Raw genomic sequence first — 24,158 nt, 5'->3', positions numbered from 1 at the left:
CGACCGCACTTTTTCCAAAGAAACATCACTGTGAATATCAAAAACAGAACCAATGGCATCCGACGCTTTCTCCTGGTACATAGATTTAGGCATCACCGCGAAACCGCCGTCTTTATCGGCCGGTAACAATGCAAGCGAATTGTCCTTCAAGTACTTCACTGTCCCCGATACGGAAAACTTCCCGCGCGGAGGGCGGCCACGCATCAGTACGTTGGCACCTTCGGATACACACCTGTCAACGTCGTCTTCAGGGACCTGTTTCGACACCTGCCGAACCATCCCCAAAAGTTCCGGGCCCGACTTGCGTGGCTCGACGACGAACTTCGGTCCACACTTCAGCACCTGCTGCATCCTCTCTGGTAAGGTCACGTCACCCACAAGGTGAAGAGGGTTCGATGGAACGGCTGACTTATTCTGTACTTGCAGCCTTAGCCCCGGTAGGACTTGCTGCCAAAGGAATTCTGTCGTTCGGTCAGCCAGTCTTGAATATTCTCGCCCGTCCTTGCCAGTTGCTCGTGGACCCAGCAGTAGTCTCAGCTGATCTCTGTACAAGCGAGTTTGCCTTTGCCACTCGGATCGCATAACTTTGCAAATCCGAACTCCGTGGTTCAGAGAGGGTAAGCAGTAGCCGAATAGTGCCATCACTTCAGGGGGTAACACTTTGCGCCGTATGCAGAAAGCAAGCGTCCGGGCTCTGCAGGCCGCTATCGCGATCAGCGGGACGATGCGGCATGGGTCGGTGCTGTACCACAACGGAATGCCCGATGTACAAGAAATGAATTTGCTCAAGGCGCTTTGTTGGGCTAGTTGGTTATGATCCATGAGACTGCTTGGCGTAGCGCACACCCACAAGGACAAAAGAAGGACACACACACACACACAGCGCTAACTTTCAACTAATGGTTTTATTTCTGATCACACGTGTCCTTTTTATACAGCAACAGGCGATCGATAAAACCAAGAAAAAACATGTAATAGTACAGCATTGACCGCGTGCACGTCATCACTGATCACATCTGCACCCACCTTCTTCACAGTGACAATTCAAGATACCTCATTTCTTTATCGGACCAACCTAAAGAAGGCGCACTCACGGCCTTGCAAGGGCAGCACGAGTCCACGTAGGACGCATGCAGCATACGTGTCACTGCTACAGTGGGCAGCGATAGTATCAGCGCGCAGGTGCAGGTCTCGAGAAAGGAAGCGGTTCCTGCGGCCTGACGTTGCGGTGCGCCATGACGCGGATGTAAAACACCTAGCTTGCGGAACGAGAATCTTTCCTGCCACACGCTTACTAGTGTTATCCTCTCTCAGGCAAAACTGTCTTCTTTGGACCCGATGTTACTACTGACGCTGGCTGCATTCCAGGTTTTCCTGTTCTCTGCATCGGCTCGTTCCTTTTGGAAGTTTCACAAACATCACCGTGATACTCCTAATGCTTTCAAGGTAAGGAAGCACTACTAATCTCATTCGATGATGCAAAATCAGCACTGTGGTGTAAGCAAGGTAACGATAGAAAATGGGACAAAAAATGCTATAGTATTATTCATATATATTTGGGATGAGAGGGAGGGGGGGTTCGAGAAACAAGAAAGCCAATGACAATGGCCTCAGCCAGTTTCATTGCCAGCTCACACTACTCTATGTCACGGAACGCCAAGACAGGAACGCAACCAGGCAAATAAGAAGGTCTGTGTGCGACAGAAAATAAGACAAGTGACCACTAGCGCTCTGCGACCTACCTTGACTATAGTCCCCAAAGACCGCATACCGCTTCAAATTATAGTCTTGAACTAAAAAAACCGTCCGTGTTACACCGGACTCGAAACCACTATGCCAAAATTATCCGTTAATTCGGTGCGAACGCAAGCGGTTGTCTTTGTAATTGCACGTCGATGAAACGAGAGGGTCTATTTGCACCTCAAGAGATTGGAGGTGACATGACTTGGACAAAAAACAGACTGAGTATGTGTCTTTGGTTTTGCACAGCAGAAACTCCCAATAGTATGCTGAGACAATTGCGTAAAAGCGCACTTCATCTGCGCAAACTTACAAAAACATTCCCGCCATTAGCGTTGGATTTTTGCAGCTTCTTTTACTGTGTAGACATCAATGCAACGTTTCACTAATATCCACTGCGACATAACCGAACAATCGCCAATGAACGAACAGTAGCGAACAGCGCAGCGTGATTGCTACAAACAGTAAATTAATGTGACTTCAGCAATGCGGGGTGTCCACTACATTTCTTGAATTCCGACCGCATCAACGTTGGCAGCCCCTGTCAAAAGCATCCTGCAGAACTTTCTCATTAACGCATAACTATGTTCGTGGCCGCAGCGCCGTTTGCTGCATCAGTCGTTGTTTTGTTTTTTTGTTCTTTTCGGGCCTGTACCTCTGACGGGTATACCGTCCAGTGACGGGCAGCTGGCGAGCGAAGGGACGTTGCAGAAACATTTATATGGTAGTGTCATCCCCAAGAATCAGCTGAAAATTGCGGTGCATGTTTTCATAAAATTGTTCAACTGTTCAAAACAAACCGCGGACGGCGTACGAAGCTTTCTTTGTGGGGTATCACGTTCCAAAGCGAGCGAGGCTACGAGAGACGCCTTTGAAGAGGGCTCGGAATTATTTCGTCCACCTCTGCTTCACCTCAGCGGGCATATAAATCGTGCAGAACACGGGCCTCAAGCATTTCGTCTCGGTAGAAATGCGACCGCCGCGACCGGTATGGAAACTGCGTCTTTCGGGTCACCAGCCGACCACCATAAACGTTTCGCCACCGCTGCGCCTCCAGACTGATTCTTCTCTAAGATTTCTGCAACGGGCTCTGTATAAGAAACGCCTGTACAATGATGATGCTAGCGAAACACCTACCTAGCGGTATTCGATGCAACCCACAACTCGAAACACCGAAACGCAAACAATGGACCAGAAAACTTTATGCTCTGGGCACTATACCGGCAAACAGAAGGGGGAAATGGAAGGGCGGTACGTGTCTACAGAGTGCCGCGTCAAGAGAATTGCACCACAATATTACCTCCTTTTCATGTAAACGTGGTGCCTTTTTAAATGCGAAGCATTTCTTAGCGAACATCTGCGACTTTGAGCGTATCTATCTATCTATCTATCTATCTATCTATCTATCTATCTATCTATCTATCTATCTATCTATCTATCTATCTATCTATCTATCTATCTATCTATCTATCTATCTAGCCGCCTACGACTTTGTGCTCTCCTGGTCGCTTGGTTAATCGAATGTACACCAAAGTTGGTATGGCGTAACATGACTGTATGACGAACACAAATGACAAGTCATAACATGAAAATCATGATACGCATGTCATGTACAGCATGATTTACATGCCACGCTCATGGTGCGCTGGCGTTCGTTTCGCTAGCTTGATATACACAAAAAATTGGTATCTTGTGACGTGACTGTGTGACGAGCATAAATAATACGAGTTAACATGAAAATCATGAGAGGCATGTCATGTACAGCATGACTTATGTGCCACGCTCTCGGGGCGCTGGCGGTCGTTTCGCTAGTTTAATCTACCCCGAAATTGGTATTGCGAGACGTGACTGTGTGGCGAACATAAATAACACGAGTTAAGGGGGTACTGACACAAAATGGCGCGGCCGAGATAGCCTGCTGGATCGATTCCCGTGTACGTGCGTGTACAATCTGCAAAATATCGATAGCGAATAAAGCTTGGAAGGTATTTTATATGAATTTTGAAGTTCGCGAGCGCGATCCAGCATTATAGGCCGCACCTAGTGCATTGACACCCTCGGAGGTGACCCGAGGTGACCCCCCTACTTCCCCTACGTAACCATTGCAGCCGGTACAAGTTACGATGACGTCGTAGCCGCCATTTCTGTTTTCACGCGCTTCCCGACGAATCGCTCCTCGCCAGCGGGTCAAACCTGAAGTGATTCGCCACGTTGAAAATTCCTTCGATCCCCGCCGGAAGAAAATCGTCGCCATCAGACGACGATGAGCCCGAGGACGACAGACCGCGCGGAAATGCGTCACTGTTCTGTGTGCTCACGTGACCGAGCGTTTCACTCGCTAGGTGGTGATAGTTGCACCCGGCGGCTTGCCGTTTTTGGAGCTCTGTCAAACCGAAACTGAGGCTGTGTCGGTAATGAGGAGCTTGTAATTAATTATCTCTCGCGCGCTGCAGCAAATGATGTGCCGTGTTATGACTAACAGGCCCCCAGCAACACATTGCAGCAAAAAAACGCGGGGCGAAAATTTTTTGTCAGGACTCCTTTAACACTAAAATCATGACACGCATGTCATGTACAGCATACTTACGTGCCACGCTCATGGGGCGCTGGCGGTCGTTTCGCTAGCTTGATCTACCCCGAAATGGGTAGTGCGCGGCGTGACTGTGTGACGAACATAAAAACACGAGTTAACATGAAAATCATGACACGCGTGCCATGTACAGCATGACTTACCTGCCAAGCTCATGGGGCGCTGGCGGCCGTTTCGCAAGCTTGATGTACACCAAAATTGATATCTTGCGACGTGACTGTGCGACGAACATAAATAACGGGAGTTAACATGAAAATCATGACACGCATGTCATGTACAGCATGACACGTGCCACGCTCATGGTGCGCTGGCGGCCGTTTCGCTAGCTTGATATACACCGAAATTGGCATCTTGCGACGTGACTGTTTGACGAACATAAATAACACGAGTTAACATGAAAGTCATGACACACATGTCATGTACAGCATGACTTACGTGCCAGGCTCATGGTGTGCTGGCGGCCGCTTCGCTAGCTTGATCTACCCCGAAGTTGGCATTGCGCGACGTTACTGTGTGACGAACATAAATATTAGGAGTTAACATGAAAACCATGACACGCATTTGCTAAACGACATACAAGACGATGTATGCAGCTCTTTGCTGCTGCTTCGCATTACATCGATTCCCACAATGCGTGGGATCTACCGGCTTTTTTCCCCAGAATTCGAAGTCAGTGCAAGCTGCATTGCAAGAAATGCTACCGCTGACTAGGACTTGTATGATACGCAGTCCAATGGAAGTGCCGGGGTGCGAGAGGGGAGGGGGCTAGCTCCACACCCGGACCTCCTGTAATTGACGCATTTGCCTGCCATTGTAGGTTACTCACTTTGCAACGGTAGATTACTAAGCTCTGCGCAACAGCTATGAGGGTCACATCGTAGAATTACAAGCGCTCTGCCACATTCAAAATTTCTAGCACTCTAAAACTTGAATTAAACCGTTACTAAATGCCTGCATCCGCGATCGCCAGCCACTGCTATTTTTGTCTGACACACTGCATTAATTGCAATTTCATTGGGTAGGCGACCCTTCGACGAAGAACAAAAAAAGGTAACGGGAGTGTAGTTTCACGTAATGTAACTCTCATAGAGCGTGTGATTACTTGCAAACACGCTACCCGTTATCACTATAACACACACCTTATTATGGGTTATAATAATGCGAGCGTTCTTGCTCTTCACTTTTTTTTCCGGCTGTCGTTTGCGCGTCTTCTGACACCAGGCTAAAAATTACCCATAAATATGCTTTGGCTCTCAAGGTCTGTAGTACACTTCTTTTGGCAGCATGTATTATATTTGAAACCGTCATTTTGACAGCCCCATTGGCACGCTGATAGCACTGCACAGCAGCTCCTGCTGTGCCGTGTTATGAGCGTTCATTTAACTTCTGATAATTTATATACACTCACAATGGTTAGTAGCCGATAGTTCTATACAATTATGACCAACACCGCCAATTGAATGAAGAAAGCAGCTCAATAAACAACCAAATCAAAGCCACAATTGTGGTATCCACCTGTACAATTAACTGTACAAATCCTGTACAATTAACTAAATCATAACAGTGATCGAAGAGGTTACAGAGATGCTAATTAAGACGACTAAAATATGCTGAATCGATAAAATGAACGCCTGTCGAGTTGGAAATGTGTAGATGTGAACAAACAATCGAAAGACTAAACAAGACTCGCAAGCGCTGAAAAGGGCGTTAAATTTTCACAACTAACTGCTCACACATCTTAAAAGTTATCATACGTTAGACCAGAACACGTTAATTGTATTTTAGTAACTGAGGATAGCTCTCACTTGCACGCACCAAGTGCATTCTCAAACGGCACCACAGTTGGCTATCAGAAAAAGCCACAACAAGGCAGCTTTGGGGTTTCATGGGGCGAAAGATATGGTCACCAACCTTCAACAGCACACCGCAATCGAAGTGGGCGGGGTTCTCGCTTGAACTTTTGTGGACAGAACAAGCGGGTTTCTCGAACTGATAGTCTTGGACATGTCGTCAGAGCTAAGAATATGAAGGTTAAGTCTCTTTACAGCAGCATATATTTACAGATCGCGGTTGCACACAGATTCGACACTGCCGTGATATACGTTTTTATAACCAGAATACCTAACCATTAAAGCAGCAACTTCTTACAGACCTCAGTTGCACCACAACGTTAATCACTTTGTGTTACCAGTTAAAGCAAATGATGCATTAAAATATTCCTCGAGATCCTGGGCATTGCAGGAAACCATTTCATGCGAAGCAGTCAGTGAATGGTGGTGCATGCGAGATTTTATGGCTTTGCACTACGTCTTACGAGGTGTGTCAATGTCTCTCTATGTAATTTTAGTAGCTGTATGCATATAATGTGCTTTTTTTACCGGGCGCGTCGACTACACTTGCGTGTGAAGGGCAGCTCCCGGTCCAAAGACACGTAGGCAATCACGTTATTGCACACACATGACCTTTAACGAAACGAAGTGTAAGCAGCGCTCGTTGGCGTATTCTTGCAGAAATAAGCAGCCTATAGGACGCTGAGTCATAAAAGTACGTATTTATTGTTTACTTCATTATTATAATCCGCGTGTGTAGCACCGAAATCGCTATTGAAGTTACATAAGCACCACCATGAAGACTGACGTTAACAAACCGTTCATCTAACACATTCATCTGCGATTCGAACCGCGTCGTGGCCGGTTAGAGGTCGTTGCTGGACCTTTGCCAGCGTTTGTCTGCTACATTAAAGTCTCCATTCATAACAAACGGCAATTAATATTCTTGTTTAACCCCAACAAAGTGCCTTATAAAATTTCCAATGGTGTCAGTTCTCAGTTGACACAGGTTGTAATAAAAATAAACAAAATTACGTTTGGAGAATGCACGCACTGGCTGTGGCGTGCGCATATGAGGCACACGTGCTAGAGAAAAGTTTTCACGATATACGCGATAGGCGCGTCGCATTAATAAATTTATGGCCCTTGAATCGTTTTCGCAGGACAACTGTGCACCTGTGTGCCCATTTTCATATACACCATGTTAACGAGGTGGCCAGGAGATCACCCAGACGTAGGAGGCTGATAGACTGACATATAGAAATGTTCAAAGTGCCTACGGTACGCTAAGAAAGGCTTCGTATTTAAAACAGACTGCTGTATAGACCGCACTGATGTAATGGGATCGCGCAAGTGTGCTGCTTCTGCAGTCGTGCATGTTCTCGAGGTGAAATGAAACTCGCGCACTAGCCAGCGGCGTCGTTTTTTAGATGCGAAGCAGCTTATGAACGAGGCCTGTCCCCCCGGCGTAACCAGTGTCCTGCGTGTCACTAGATTATGGAAGAAAGAAGAGAACGAAATGTTGGCACGAGAGGACAGCTCACGCATCGTGTGCAGAAAGGAATGTTTGCCTGAGAGAAAGCTGCCACTTGATGTATGGAAGAAAGAAGAGGACGAGGACGAAGTGGAGGCTAAGTGTTGACACGAGAGGAGAGCTCGCGCATGGTGTCAGAAAGGAATGTTTGCCTGACACATGGGCGTGCGGTAGAGCGCTCGCTCAACTGCAGCGCGTGCTCTAGTATAAATCATGCAAGGTACCCATTGCGCTACAAATCATTGTCATTCATGCAATGTACCCACTACGCCATAAATCATGCGAGGTACCCTTAGGTGCGAAGCAGCTTTTGAACGAGGCCTGTCTCCCCGGCGTTGCGTCGGCGTAGCCAGTGCCTCAGCCGATCCGGAGCGGCGGGTTCGCGAAGCCGAAGCGAAACGGGCGTGTTGCATCGCATTCTCAAACTTCAAGCTACAACCTTTGCAGCAAGAGCCATTAACGTTATACTTTAGGGACCACAAGGCCGTTATACTCTAGGGTAAACGTTCCCCTGAGCTTAAAGTGATATATGACGAGTAACAACATGAGGGGAACCGTTCCTCTGAGCTTCGAGCCATATATGCCGAGTAACAACATCAGGGGAACTTCGAATGAAAGGACCATGAACAGTGATGAAGATAATAAAACGTTTATAGAAATCTAATTACACTCACGGCTGCTTTGCATACTACTCAGGGTTCCTTTTATGGGGAGATGGTGAAATTATTTTTTTCGGAAATGCTTTGAGGGTTCGTGAATACAAAACACGAATAAGATATTAGAACTTGATGACTAGCGACGTAATCTCAGAGAACTTGTTTTCACAGCGCACGGTACCAACTGCTTTAAGTTTTGGGGACACCGCGTACCTTTATCGCTATCCACCCGGCGAGTTATTCACGAAGAACATCGAAACAGAAAGACACTCATGATCACACGCATACAAACAACTGACTTTTCGGTGCGTGCAGACACGTCTTAAGCAGAGACTCGAAAGAATCCCATAGAAGGAAAAAGAAAACTAGAGGAGAATTTCCAACCAAAGGAAATTGATCTTTTGTGAAACGTCTATGCACTTTTATAAAAAAGCAACAGCGACGTTGGGGCGGCTTCTTTTCGCTTTCGCTTAATGTTTTCCTAACTTTCTTCTGTCTCACCTCAGATATTGGGCATGGATCGTTTCGTCGCGGCTCTGAGGGACGTAAACCAGGACCCCAAGTTTAAATGCCTCACAGCAACCCGCGTCGATTATGACCCTGACGTCCCGTCAGCGACCTTCCAGTGGTCATTCAACGTAGGCAAAAATGCTCCAAGGTAACACGTATTATTTCTCCGAGTGTGAATTTCTAAAATAATGTAAGTGTTTGAAAATGTTCACTCCTTATTCTACGTAACGTAAGCATCCATTTAGGGCGAGTCATCATACCATAACTTGTGAATCTCGGCTCTATGAGCCCGCAGCCAATTCAACCACAGCATCTCAAGCCTGAACGCTTTGAGGCGAAAGCGCTGAAACTAGCGTGCAAGTCCTGTGGAGGGGAGCACTCATTCGGAGAACCGCTTGGCCACTCGAGGGCATGTAGCGTAGTACTTTATGTAGTAGAATGACCGCTCACCCGCTCTAAAAAGCTGCTCATGCTTTTCCTCCCACTAAGGACTGGGTCTTTACCTTCTAGGCGTTTCTGATTCATCAAATAAATGCTGTCTCAATTTCCCTATGCAGGATTGTCTTGAACTTCCGCTACGGACACCACCACACCACCACCGAATCCCCACACGTTTTTGAAGTAGACCGTGCGTATTTGCGCGGTTTAGACAAACTATGCAGTACCCACCGATAGTGGTCTAGGAAGAAATTTATTTCGGGGGGGGGGGCATGACATTGATACGAAGTGGGGGCCGGGTAGGCAACTGTGGTCGAGTGTCAGTTTGTGCTCTGTGTCCCGTGTCAGAAAAAAAAGATCGGGAGGGGCACGTGGCCGGTTTGCCAACCCCTGGCTACGCCACTGCCTACAGACCGGTGCTCAGTGCTGAAGTACTTCAATTCTTTGCACCGCAGTAATTTTTGGGTATGTCGGCCACGCTTCGCTCTTCTGACAGTGTAAAGTGACGCTTCAAATATAAAACTACGTTTGGTGTGTATGTCATGCTCCACTGCGCTGACACGGATAACAAAGCGCACTTGCAAGTGAAAGGGGAGCGTATATACAAGAAGGGCTATGTAAGCTGAATTTCGAAGCCTGACTGGCCGTAAGACCGAAGCATAATTCTGATGCATGGCGCCAAGGCACCATGCACTATGCAGTGGGGTGGAGGAAGCGGTTCTGATGAGCAGACGACCAACGTGGATTGTGAAGGGAGCTGTCCGGACGAAGACGGTACAGGCTAAATGCAAATCAGCTATCGAGACAAAGCATTAATGCAACGTAACCATCAGTGTGGCAGTTCCACATCAAATACGTGGCATGGTTTCCAAACAAACTTGCTCGAGTCAATTCTGAACGCACCACCCGTAATGTTCTTCCAAATTATTCTTGTCAGTCGATACTCTCAGCCATGAAATCGACCGTAAGTTTTTATGATGTTACTTGGCGACGCAAGTGTGACCGTCTCTTTATTTAATAAAACTTCCCGCGCTAACCCGGAACTTTGGGAACAACTCGTGCTCCGGCCATCATATATTTCTTCACGCATTTAATGTCAGCTGAAGGATAAAGGGCGAATTTGTCGCTTGAGTGTCTTCTACTATTGCGACTTTCCCTGTACCAGCAGTGAATAGAACGTGGCCACCAGTGAATATAAGCAAGGTTACCTTTGTTTGTTAGCAAAGTTACCTTTGTTATAGCATAACAGTGATAAATTGCAGAGTATTGCTTCGTGAAGCCATCTTGCTCTCTAATTTGCTTAAAGGGACTGTCTACAGCTGGGAAAAAATTTTTTGATTGTGGTAAAAATGAGAAGATCGTTCGTCACATCGGCGGCAACGAGCGCGCTTTCACCCCCTAAAAAAAGAATTATAATTTTAATCTGATGTTGAAAAAATGCCAGGCCTGCGTTGAAACCGCAGCACAGTCACAGCGAAAGCTGGAAGAGCTGCGTTTCTAGAGCCCGTTAAGCTCTCTTGGGGTTACAATACAAGTGCACTAGAAATGTACCCACTACGCCATAAATAACAATTTTTGTGAAGTTGGGAAGCACCTACTAAGCCATTATTCGTCATTCTGCGGAGAAGCGAGGCACCAGCTAAAAGTCTGTAAGTCATTATGGGCACTTTGTTGACGCGACGACTGATGACGATGAAGATTTATGGCTCAACCCTTTGTAATGGGTTGGAAGCGTTAAACGGCCCACCAGTTACGTAATTTGCATTGGGTGACGCCCGGTCGCTATTTCCCTCTCCCGTCATGCTGTATAACATACGTCGACGTGGTAGAGAGAAGGGGGGGCGAAGAACTTTACTGAGACCCCTAGAAAATGGATCATGCGCTTATGGGCTTCCTTGGCAACCAATACAAGTGCACTTGCGAGGAACCCACTACGCTATAAATCATTGTAATTTTTGAGAAGTAGGGCAGCAGGCACTGTGTCATTTTTCGTCATTCTACAGAGAGCGTTGGTACCTGCTAAACGCATGTAACGCATTATGCGCACTTTGTTGATGCTGTGCCTGATTACGATGAAGAATTATGGCAGAGCCTTTTGTAATGGGTTGGAAGCATTCAACAACCTACTCGTTGCGCAATTCGCATTGTGTGACGCCTGGTTACAGAATTCGCGTTGTGCGACGCTTGGTGCTTATTTTACTCTTCTACCGCGCTATATTGCATATGCTAATGTGGTTCCTTCCCGACATGAAGCCTGTATAGGACCTTTTTGCAAGGCAGTTTCAAGCACCGGCATGGCTGGGATGTTGAATACTGAGCTCCCACGCAGAGGGCCCAGGTTCGAACCTCATTCCATTTTTTTTTTCTCATTTCGTTTTTTTTCTTATTTCGAGCGATACTGGCTACGGACACCGGCGGTGGCGGAGGCGGCGGCGGACAACTACGGCGCCAAAAACGGCCGGTGAAATGATCTCATAACAGCTTTCGCTGTAAAACCGTGAAAGAATGACCGCTAGCGTCACCCAACAGCAAAGCGGCCGCAATTCCCGCAATCTATAGGTGTGACAGACTATCCATGCAGGTGGACTTATTTTGCTTAAAAACAAACATGTAGAACTTGAGAGTGCATTTTCCGCTCTTGAAACAGTTTTCGATTACGTCAAAAAGTAAATTTTGCTGTACTTTTTTTATCTCACGCGCCCAAAAAGACGCCTGGTGGCGCTGCCGACGCCGCCGCTTTCGAGTTCGTCTGCTTCAACACCCCGCGCTGGTTGTACCGTTACGTTGCACTATCGTTAGGATGTCTCGCGCGTGCTGCGCTGTGAAGGCATGCATTTATAATCGCTACATCAGTACAGGAGTTTCGTTACATCGTTTGCCTGCAAAACCGTTACAGAAACGTCTGTGGGAATATTGCGGCAGCAGTGCTAAAATTAACGCATAGACTGCAATCATAGCAAAACGAGTGTTCTGTAATCGTATAATAACGCTTCATTTAACCGATGGTGCGCTTAAAACGACTGTTACATTCACTGCATTAGTGTTCAGAGAAAAAAAAAATAAATTCTACAGAAATGACATGTGCTTTCGGTTTTAAGTTTTACCGGCACTACAATCGTCATCGCGTCCACCAACCAGTGTTGTGGGGCGTATTCACACCAATCGAAGAAGACCGAACGCAGATCGAAAAATTCTGTTTTAAAATTTTCTACCAACTTTCCAGAGAAACCGCTTCAAGGTTGGGCACTTCAGACGGTATGCTTTCGAATGCTGTACAAAACAGAAAAGCGATGAAGGACGGTAGACAGTCCCTTTAAACTGAATCGTTTCTCTTATCGTGTCTGAAATTTCATTCGTTAATATCTTCTGTAATAGAGAAAGTAAGCTAATGGGTCGTTAGCTCTGAGGTTTCTTACTTTTGGTATGACGCCTGTCATGGCTTTCGTGCACTGGGCCCCTTTTGCGTTGTTAATTCATGATCATCGTACAATTGTTCAACTCCGTCATTATGGCAGGGCGTGGACGCGCAACGCTGTATTGCGGTCAGCTTATGTCATGCTCAGTTTTATCGCGAGGCTTGTTTTCCTTTAATTGATACTGTAGAATTCTTCAATCCTACTTAAAAGGTTTCTTTCTGAATTAGAAACACCCCGCCACACTATTCCCTTTCAAGGAGGTTTTGTTCATGAAGCAACCAGACCGCTTCGCCTAGCGCCTAGCACTCCCTGTTGGCCATGGGCGGTGCGAGCTTGTGTCGGGCGAAAACAAGGCACCATCGCTATCTATGGTCGTCCGACTGTCTCAATACGGAGATACCGTCGAAGGGGCATGTGAATAAGGTGTGAACAGCAGCAGAATGAGGTGCTAGCTTGTCTTTCGGTGTGATGCTCTCCTACAAGTTATCCACAGCATTCCGCGTCATCGTACGTCCATTACTCTGAGTGACTTCACGCGCCAACGCTTTTCAAAAGGTCCCGACTTGTAATTCGAATGTGGCACTACCCATATACTGATCAACCAGAAGTTCGTCATTTTTTACCTTCTTCACCTTATCTTTACTCCAACGCGGATTGTGTTCGTCACAATTCCCGCGAAGCATCTCAGGTCGTTGTGGAATGGACATGCCGCGGCCTCTGTCGAAGGAACAAAGGAGAAAAGGGGGCGGCACGGTGTGGTGCGCGCCTCTCTGCGAACATTAGCGTCTTCTCTCGGTAAGAAAGGATACACCACTTGTAATATGTTGGAGGCGAGATTAGAGATCACTTTCCAGAAAGGATTGATGATTTGGAAAAATCTGCAAGTAGGCCCTCCGGGAAAACCATCTTCCAACCAAAAACTCTCGTTCACAGAATGCTTCTCTAGCATTACCTGCTGTTTCCTTCCCGCATTTCGATGAATATGCACGGGCCACGCGAAGGCTTTCCAGCAAATTAGTGCGAGAATGTGCCACCTCACAGCAAGCTTCGCTTTGTGTGGGGGCAGAGACTGAGAAACGACATAGAAAAGTAAGCGACGGCTGTTTAATCAAAAGTATTCTTTTTTCCTTCAGTATGTGACCTAGGTACTTTGATTAAAGAATATATTTTTTCTCGTGCACGTGCAGTCAGACTTACGCAGGCGAACGTCAAATGCTTATTGCAGAGCAACTGTTTTAAATGCGTTTTCCAGCATATGCAACAATCGTTGCTCATTATTTTTCTGATGCACTCGAGTGTTTTTCCTCCTATTTTCGATAGCTAATAGAAGTGGATGACTGCTGTCATGGTTTAAGTGGACATGACTCTGCTATAGATACTCGCGGAGTCTTTTCGGAAAGTTTCCTTTATAACATTGTACTGTTATTGTCATCATGCTGTATACTATCCTATCGGTAAGAGTTGATTGCCCTTCACATAGGAATTTCGACATACAGAAGGAGTATTCAAAGGAAAAAATCAATACGCCAAACACACTTTCCTACGCGTGATTGCCTGCTCATAATCACCATTTCACTCTCCGTTTCTTTCTGCGGATCTATTACTTTTCCTAGTAATTGCTTATCCCTTGAAAGCTAACGTCCTGATAACATGACTGGCACACTCCCAGTGCAATCACAGAGTTAAGCGAGATGCTACCGCCGAGCCTGTTTCAATGTTGTACGACCAAACTTATATAAGTAAAACGTGATGACTGCGTATGAAGCAGTAAAAGTCATAATTCCCCTATGCTCATTTTCTGTGTACGTGTTTTGCCTGTAGTAAAAATGCCACACTTCATTTCACCAAGGGACCATCCATCGACACAGCAAACATCGTGGTGGACAATGGTAAGATGTGTGTCTTAATTTTTTTAAAGAAGAAATTACGCTATATTATTGATCTTTCTTTATTATGTACTCACGTGCATTGGTAGAAGCTGCTGATTTTGAGGTAATAATGGTGAGAGTTATAAAAACATAGTAAAGAAAGAAGAAATCTCGAATTTCTTGCAAATGTTCGGAGGAGTCGAAGAAGAGGGCAATGAAAATACCCATAAATTGTTTTTTATACTGGAACATATGCAAATCAAAAGAGACAAAAATGGTTGTATTTCACATTCGATCCTCATGAATGCCCGCATACTGAATTCAGAACATGCACACGAAGCCATGAAGCAGTTCGTAATAAATAAACACGCTTTCTCGCGGATCATGCACTCAAACAGTTACAGCTGCTCAGAACGCTAGCGAGAAAGCGTCCAAAATGGCCCCGGAAAATTTATCATTTGACGCAAGCTATAACACTTGAGGTAATAAACCATATTTTTTAAAGAGAAGCCTGCATTGCCCAGAGTTCAGCGACACTAAGCAGAAGTGAATGAACGCGTCCGAGACATGTTAGCATATTTGTCATGGGTAACGTGATAGTTTGGCTGTCTCAAACACTGATTTTGTGTTAGTAGAGTTGAACATTAACATTTGGATATCCTGAAAAGCTCGTTTGCTTCGCTGTTGTTATCGTTGTTTCTATAAGTTGCATCCTTATCTTATTTAATGCGATTAAGTGTAGTATACCAGCATGTAAAGAGGAAGTTTGAATGTACTACCAAACTAAAAACGAAAAAGAGCAGGGGACATCCCCCGGCGCCACGGGCATTTGTTGGGAACCTCGTGATTTATGAGCCGCTCATTTCTGATTTTTTTTTAATGATCCGGCGACTGTGACGCGGAAAATCATATTGGAAGCTTCCATAGACCAGGTAGTCGTGAAATAATTTGTTAAACAAACGGCTGCTTACTTATGCATGCGCAAATTGTACATACCGAACAATTCTCTAGCGGCTCCTGAATGCTGAAGTCTTAATTACTTAAACAGAATTTCAATTACTCTGCCACCCAGGCTAACAAATCGCTTACACATGTCGAAATAGAACTTTCCTTTGGTTCGTCCTACTCCCTTTAGTGTACTTGTCGAAGGATCAAGTATGTGATACGATCTCTGCGAATATTTCCATGATAACACTCTTTTTTTAGTAGATGTAGTCGTTTCTCTAGTATTGTACTTATGTAGCTATGTGCAGATGAACTCCAATGAGGTGTTAACTTGGGCTGGTTCATACACACTATAAGAACTGGGTAACAGCGCAAAAGCTGGCGAAACAGACTGAGGGAGACGCGGTAGTTAGTCTTAGTCTGCTTGTCACGTGCTTGCGCTGTTACCCAGTTCAGTGCAGATAATTTCTTCTAATGTTGATGGTCATAGAATCTCTGCCGCTCGCTGCTATTGCGATTTGTTTTCGCCATCAGGAATAGTCAACTTGTCATCAAGACCTGTTTGACGCATGAGCCTTATGTGATTCTGGAGTAATAATATAATATAATTGTTGGGGAACTGCTATATCATTCTGATGGACGCCGCAGTGGAGGGCTCCGGAAATTTCGACCACCTGGGGTTCTTTAACATGCACCTAAATCTATGTACACGGGCATCGAGCATTGCCGCCGCGGCCGGGATTCGATCCCGCGACCATGGGGTCAGCCAGTCCGCACCATAACCATTTGATCACCGTGGCAAGTGTTGTTCGTGAGTGAAAAAATACGAATGATATGGAAAGTCTTGTTTGGTGCATACCTGCGTTCCACGGGTAAGAATTAATGTTAAAGGTGAATGAAATGCGTATTAAAGTGAATTGATATAGCAAGTACATGCGAAGTGATTAGAAGTGAGTGTTAAATGCACACAGTGAATCAAATGGGAATTAAGGAGAACAACTTAACTGAATGAAATGGGAAATAAATTGATATATGTCTGTCAAATGTGAGTGAACATTGAATCAAACGTGAGAGCAGGGGCTTTTGCCTGTGCGTTCCTTAGCGTTATATATCTAAAAAGGCCACCTTTACTGGCCACATTCAGCTTTAGACCTTAGTATTGTGCACATTGTTTCTAAATGATATTTGATAGAAGGCGAACGTTTCAGTTGCAGTTGCTGAACACTGGATAAATTTTGAGTCTTTGTTGCACTATTACAACCACTTCACTTATTTCCTGCACCATTGCCTGGTACTAACGCCTCCGATGCTAAACCCTCAGTCGATGTTAAAGATCAGAAAATACCATTTGCATTCTCTACAAGGCTGCTGCCAAAAGAAACTATAGTACGGCGTTGTTAACTGGCTATGAAACTCACCAATGCAAGGTGCAGCCTCATTATAAAGCAGCGAACCAAAAATTCATCACTTGCTTGCCACGCGTATTGGTCTTCACAAACAAAACTTCACTTTCTCTTCAAGTAAATGGGTCTAACGGTGAGGCCTCCCTGGTAATAAAGAGGACCCTCGGCCAGGTCCTTCGAAAGATTCTGCGGTTTCGTTTTGCTGAATTAAATACTTGTTCTCTCTATCTCTCTCACGATCATGCGAATGCATGTCGTTGCTAATGCACCATATATCGCACAGATTTACGAACCAATGACTGAACGCATAGGGAGCAGGCAGCGGTAAAGTGTTAGCGTGCCCGTATATCTGCCATGTCTAACGTTCACACAGTAACACCCGCTTACAAAGAATAGCGATGGAAGGGAAATAACGGCAGTTGTAGTATTGATGAGTCCGCTACAAAAGGAACCTTTAACGCTTTTCTGTTGGAGCTTGTTTAGTTTGAGCACGTCGAATGGGTCTAATATACGAAAGATGATTTCCGCAGAGTCGTGTGATATAACAGAATAAGATGTTAGGGTATGATAAGCAATAAGCGTTGCATGCCTTTCCCAATTATGGCATGATTCATGCATACCGGTATATCTTTCTGGTATTTTATACAATTCTTCAAAGAAAGATGACTATATTTCGTGCCAGGAAGCAGGCTATAATATATCATTCCAGTAAATTTTATATTGCTATGTGTAAACATGCCATTGTCGCTAAATGTCTAGATTCCTCAGAAAACACATTTTCGTCTTTTTGCAGACACCGCTCGTACGGATGTTGTTCATTTCCTCTACGCTGACAAAGGCCTCACGTGCGCCGTCATGGAATTGCGCTACTTTGGCTATCGTAAGGGCAAATCACGTGTTACTGTTAAGAGCTTTATATATGATATGAAATATAGAAATAATTTACATGTTTGCCAATGAAGCAACAATCAAGTCTAGCAACGTGGACCTAAAATATTAGAGGTAGCCAGAAATTGATTTGCGTCGTCACACTAGTCATCCAGGTAACGCTATTTGATTTGTAACGTGCGACATTAACCTTAAGCTGAACGAACATTTTCGAACCAGATGAGACTACCTACATCACGTAAGTATGAGTCGTCATAATATTAGGATGCTTCTGCTAGCCAGAGAACGGCGTACCGTTCGCGCTTACACCATGACTATATTTCTCAGCAATTTTTTTTTTCACCGCCAGCTGCCTATGTTCAGAACCCGCCATCTTCTCATTTTTCTTTTCAATAAAGTTTATTTCCGCCGTTCTTCCTCTTCCATCCACCCGTTTAAACCACAAAGAATTGCACACGGATATGTCAGAATAGAAGGCGCCTTAGTTGGTGCAAAATCGGTCCTTGTCCGGAGGCCTAACGTTGCACCAACACCTTCCCTGGGTTGTCGTCCTACCAAACGAGCCTACCAGGAGGATAACAATTGGTAGCGCAAGGGCAAATTAGTCGACTACTCGAGCCACATGGACAGCGAAAATGGCAAATCAATTCTACGGAATCCAGCAAGGAGGGAGAAAGGTTTTGAAACAGAACCTTGACACACAACCGTGTGCGAACCCGCATGGATTCGGCTAGTGGCCAAAAAGTCCTTATTCGATCCCTGCCGCTACACCTTAGCAGCGCGACGCTTATCTGCGATATGCCTTAGGGCCACTTAACCCATCACATCCAAACGAATCATTGTACACCTTTTTGAGGTCAACACGCATCTGCCACATGCGAAGCATTTTCTGTGGACTAGGCATGACTGCTTGCATGGCATTCATGACATCCTATGGCCGGTGGTGGCCCTTGTGCCTTTAATCACATTTCATCAGCCTCGCTATCACGTTGTTGCATTATGAAGCATCCTACCTTTTTTATTCCATTGCAGATATGTTTTTAAAACGTGATACAATGCTTGTTCTGCATCGTCATAGACGTTTTGAATGTGTTTAGCTATTTCTGTAGAGCAAACCCCTCAAAGTGAAGTCCTCTTCATTATGTTGTGTTTCTCGTGCTCGAGGAATTGTCAGGAGGGAAAATAGGTCGGCAAAATATGTAGAGATCACTCTAGTAAAGACATTTTTATTGAAAGATATGACTCACATGAGGTACTTTTATCAAGAACTTCCCGTGAAAGAGATTGTGAGAGAGAGGGGGGGGGGCTTAAGGCACTTCAACACCCCCTCCCGTAACTCGCGCCTCTAACCAATAAATATTGAATTGACGCATGAACGCTACTGCGTTGATGAATGTGTGAGTAGACGTGAATATAAGCGTATGTCGGCATAATGCTGAGAGTAATGCTGAAGTTGAGTAGTCATCACCATAGGTCGGCAAAAAAGATGTTGAGCTCACTCAGACTCACTCGACAATCTAAATTTTTTTCTGAACCGGACTCATTCGGGTTCAGGCCCATCAAAATGTTACTCACCCGGGCTCAAGCAGACTCAGACTCACGGCTCAATCTGCATATGGATGAGTTGACTCATAAATGAGTTTGCCGACTAATGGGAGCGAGATGTGCAAGAGCATAATATAAGTCACAGTGAGTGCTTACTTCTAGGTCGGAATGAACTAAAGCCTAGAGATATTTCATTGCCCTTGACGGAATAAACTAGTCTTGGACAGTGACCTGCTCCCCGCTGAGAACTTGGGACACATGCGTGAATTCGGCACATCTTGATATTGTGGTTCAGGTCCGCCTAGGAGTGAACTAGCACGTAACAGGCTGCTCCCACGTCAGGACAGATAGGCCTAGCCTCTCCGCCACGTCGTGGGCTCGTTTGGCTGCCAATAGCTGTGTTTTCAAATCAGGAATGCTTAGCGCAGCATCCCACTTGGACGATGTAACGTCTTTGTCAACCCGTTGGAATGTTCGCGTATAATAATCACCTCGTGCCGCATAGCGTGTACGCGTTTTCCCATACCTCGACATCTGTAAACTTCGAAAGCGGTCGGAAACAATCATTTTTACATAGTAGCTTCTCAGCTAATCAAGTAACCTCTACTTCTATACACATGAAGAAAATATGTTCAATGAAAACGCAGAAAAAAATTAACCCTTACTTCTACTTGAAATAAAGAAACAAATAAAATACGTGTAATTGAAATGGGACGAGAAGGCTGTATACTGCAATTAACGCGTTGTGCGCCCAGTACTATCACTGCTAAACGTTGTTTGAAGCATTACATCGTGCTGAAAACGCAGTTGTCATGAGCCATAAGAGGACTTCACCAGTCGGCGTTTCCTCCCGCGCTGCTCGAAGTCGACTCCAACTTTCATCGAATAACATTTGTCATTGAACGCTGGTGAACGTTTGTCGAATAGCAAACACTTGAAATAGTTATTGCCTTTGCATTCACACTTTACAAAACAATTTTCTCGCTTTCAGTACGTTTTTCTGGACGAACATCAGTAACGTGCCTTCCTTTCACCATCCTCGCCACCACTTCGGGAATTTTACGCCCTCTTCGTGCAGTTCTGTGACTCACTACTCATAGCTGCTCTCGCCGTTATCAGACATGCGAGACTGCCTATGATCGGCGCATTTCAAACTGTCAAAAGATAGTATGCACTCTTCAATAATGCTTTCTCCGCGCTTAACATTTCTTTGTTATCAGAGCCTGCTGTCTTTCTTTTTTCTGAGCAGCTTGCCGATAAGTGTAGGCTGTTTGATATATTGTGTTAATCTCACCTCGACTTACAAAGTTTTATCCATGTTCTAAATGGGGGTCACGGACCAAATATAAGTTGTGATTTCAATTGTTATCGTTCGTGTATACCGATATGAAAAAAAGTGATATTCTTTGAGGAAAAATATACAAAAAAAAAACAAAAATATGGCTCCTTCAGTGTACCTACGTAAAGCACTCGAGATAAAGTATCTGTTGCCAATTCATTTCGAAAAAAAATATTTAGCTACCCTGCCATCTTCTGCAACAATGGGCTATGTTTAAGCAAGCATTGCTGCTATATGAAGGTACGGGATCGTAGCTCACGGCATCCATCAGCATGTAATCTTCCACTACGTCATCCCTCTAAGCTTGGTATACTTTTGTCAGCTTAAGACGAAATGCTGATTCATTTCCTTAGTAAGTGGTTATGTTAGAAGAAGTGAAGATAAAAGCACCGACCCGTAACTGTCTAACCTGTCGTTCACACCTCAACAGGTCGGCGCGGGGATGCGGAGTGGGAATGAAAGAATGAGAGGAAGTGAAAGAAATGAGTAGTAATTGTGCCCCCGTCAGAGCCGGTGTCGCGCGATGCGCGCAGTGCACAGGAAAGACCGCGACGAAGACCGGAAGAAGCGGGAGCGCCGCACAAAAAAGAGCCGTTTGCGGGCCAAAAAAAGTAAGAGAAAAAAAACGCACCACACGCGACGCGAGCGCGAAGCGCTTGCTGCAGCACGTAGCCTCGGCTCTGGAGATATCAAGGTCCGTTGAACTCACAAGGTGAAGTTTGCTGGACCTTGTTGGCAGGCAAGAGTTCCTCTGTATTGAACGCATTGCTCGCAGCCTAAGACGCTCGAGCACATCCTGCTGCAATGCCTGCATTATTCGGATCAACGCCGTTTCGTCATCAGGAGCTACCGAGAGCAGGAACTCGCCACCAACAGCGTCGACAAGTTCCTGTTCCCAAATGCGCACGCGTACATCAGGAAACGTGCCCTGAGTGCGCTGCTGAACTTCTTCGTTTCCAGCGCGCTCTTTGAGCGCCTCAAAACAAGAGGAACTCTTACTTCCTTAGTGAAGCCCTATACGTGCCCTTCATGCGGTTTCAAACTTGTACGCGGCCTTTGTTGAGTATTTTTTATGTTATTTGATCGTTGTAATGTATTAAAATGATGAGCACACGACAGCGTTCGCGACCGTTTCTGCTCTGGAATATTTGGAGCTTTGCTATCAGCATAATTTTTTTTTTCTTTTTTCCTGCTTACAGAATGTACCTTGTGGGTCCGAAACACCACGAAGCACGCTGTATCGAAGAAATGTTTCAAGAAGCACGCCGCCCTCTGCGCAAATGGTGTTTTACTGTACGACAAAGATACCTGCAGTGACTACTAAACATGAAACAAAAACGCAAGAATCCTTGTAAGGCGGATAAAGCAGAGTAAAGAAGGGTTGAATTCAGAAAGTGTCTCGCTCGTAAGAGTTTCGTGCAAATGACCGGTCGACTTCGCTAATTATACTAGCGTTGTCAGTCAAAGAACACACCACACTTGTAAGTCAAGCCTTCCAGACCCATTGTTAGCTCTTGGTTATCTGTTCTAAATAGATCGGCTGCTTGTCGACGTCTTCCCCGAGGCTGTCCCCAGTAAGACCATGGCTCTCCATAAGTCTACGAAAGACGAGCAGGTATCAACGTTGTAGCGTCGATATCAATAAACATGCCGAGCGGTAATGACAGAAAACCCGCAAGGTCACGCGTGAGATGAAGACTTGGTGGTATAGATTCCGTGGTGCGTCGTACTACCACCTGCACCTCAATGTTAGAAGGCAGGAAGTGTTACAAGGCGAAGGACTGCATAGGGCAAGGCTGTGAGAGCAGCTGAAAGCAAAGTCCTCTTGCTCTCCTTCTACCACAAGCCCTCTCTTTTCATCCAGAGGCGCATTTGCAATATTTCCGGTAACAGTATTTGCAAAAGTTTCGATCCCGCCTACGGCGGTCGCATTTCGATGGTAGCAAAATGTTAAGGGCTCGTGTACTGTGAGATTTCAGTGCACGTTGAGGAACTGCAGCTGTTCGAAATCATCGGAGAGCCGTTAATTACGGCTTCTCTCATACCGTGAGCCGCTTCGGAACGTTAAACTTATAAGCCCCCCTAAACAAATGACCTTACTTATCAAACCATTACAATCATGTGTTTTGCATTTTGGTTCCGTCTACTAACCAAATAAGTAGGGTACTGCATGAACTATAAACCATGTTTCAGCCTTTTTGATAGCACCCGTCACAATTATCAATTAATCAATTAATCCAAGATGAAACCTTCAACAAAATCAATTAATCCATTAATCGCCTAACCGGTTAGTCGTTAATCGATTAAGAATATTAATCGGCCATCCCTACCGTTTCATTGTCTTCGATGGCCTCGCGACTCAGAATCCAGTCGATGACGGTGTAGGGGGGGGGGGCGGAGTGTCGATGCCTTTATGTATCCTTGTCGCAATCCTGGAGATGCTGCCTTTTAGGTAGTTGCGTGCCGCATTTTGTGAGTCGGTGGATACCATGGTGGGATCTTCGCTCATCGCGGTGGAGACTGCTATAGCGGCTACTTCGGCTGTATCCGCGTGTTTGGCGAGGATAGTCGCCGACGCCAGTGCCGTCCCCTTATAGTCTGTGACGGTAATCGCGAAGGCGTTACGTCCCGGATACTTGGCTTCGTCCACGTATCGCGCATGCGTGTAATTACAATGGTTGTTCCTAGCATTGGTGGTTGTTCATCGGTGAGAATAATGATGTATGTCGCGAGGGATCCGCTGAACTTCCAGAGATTTTCCGAGCTGTGACGGTACTTTGCCCTTAAATTCGTCATAGGGCTCTAAGGTGGCTGTGTATCCTCTCCGTCGGAGGACTTCGCGGCCTGTGGGCGAGAGCTTGTGAGCTCCCATGCGAAGCAATTGGCCAGTGGAGGCGGTTCCTGGCAGTCCCAGGGCAAGCTCGTTGCCTTTAGTATCAGTGCATTTAGGACTTGTACCATCATCAGGGTGTCGTGTTCTTTGAGCCACTGCTGCAGTTGGCTCCACATTAAAGGTTCCACAACATGCGGAAAAAGGGGAACGAACTTGGAGTAAAAGCCCCCAAGACCAAGCAGGGAAGGAAGTTCACTGATGTTTAAAGGCGCCGGAGCTTCTTTCATCGCTTGGGTAGATGACGCTAGTGGAAAGAGTACTTGGCCGTTCACATGTCCCAGGAACGTTAGTTCCGTGACGTCGAAAACGCACTTCTGTTTGAGTTTCAGCCCCGCTTTATAAAGTCGTTGCAAAACCGTGCGAACATTTGAAATATGGTCTTCTCGAGAACGGCCATAGACGATAGAGTGGTCGATGTAGGAAAGTACACCTTTGCACCCTTTCATTATGAGATACATCATCTTTTGAAATGCTGACAGGACTGAAGCCACGACGAAACATACCCTCTTAAAGGGGAAAAGCCCGTCGTGCGTGATGAAGGTAGTCAGATCACGACTCTCAGGA

General features: G+C 45.6%; 1 protein-coding gene across 1 annotated transcript; it reads left to right on the top strand.

Moving 5' to 3' along the window:
• The first annotated feature begins 1,119 nt into the window (after positions 1 to 1,119).
• On the top strand, positions 1,120 to 22,081 carry LOC119395836 (uncharacterized). The gene is made up of 5 exons (XM_049416782.1): positions 1,120 to 1,446; positions 8,856 to 9,007; positions 14,535 to 14,602; positions 17,723 to 17,809; positions 21,901 to 22,081. The coding sequence occupies exons 1-5, from the start codon at positions 1,339 to 1,341 to the stop codon at positions 22,023 to 22,025; spliced, it is 540 nt and encodes a 179-aa protein (XP_049272739.1). The 5' UTR covers positions 1,120 to 1,338; the 3' UTR covers positions 22,026 to 22,081.
• The last annotated feature ends 2,077 nt before the right edge of the window (positions 22,082 to 24,158 follow it).

Source organism: Rhipicephalus sanguineus, chromosome 6 (genome assembly GCF_013339695.2).
Source record: "Rhipicephalus sanguineus isolate Rsan-2018 chromosome 6, BIME_Rsan_1.4, whole genome shotgun sequence".
In the NCBI taxonomy this organism is placed as follows: Eukaryota; Metazoa; Arthropoda; class Arachnida; order Ixodida; family Ixodidae; genus Rhipicephalus; species Rhipicephalus sanguineus.
This window is presented reverse-complemented; position numbering and strand designations above follow the sequence as displayed.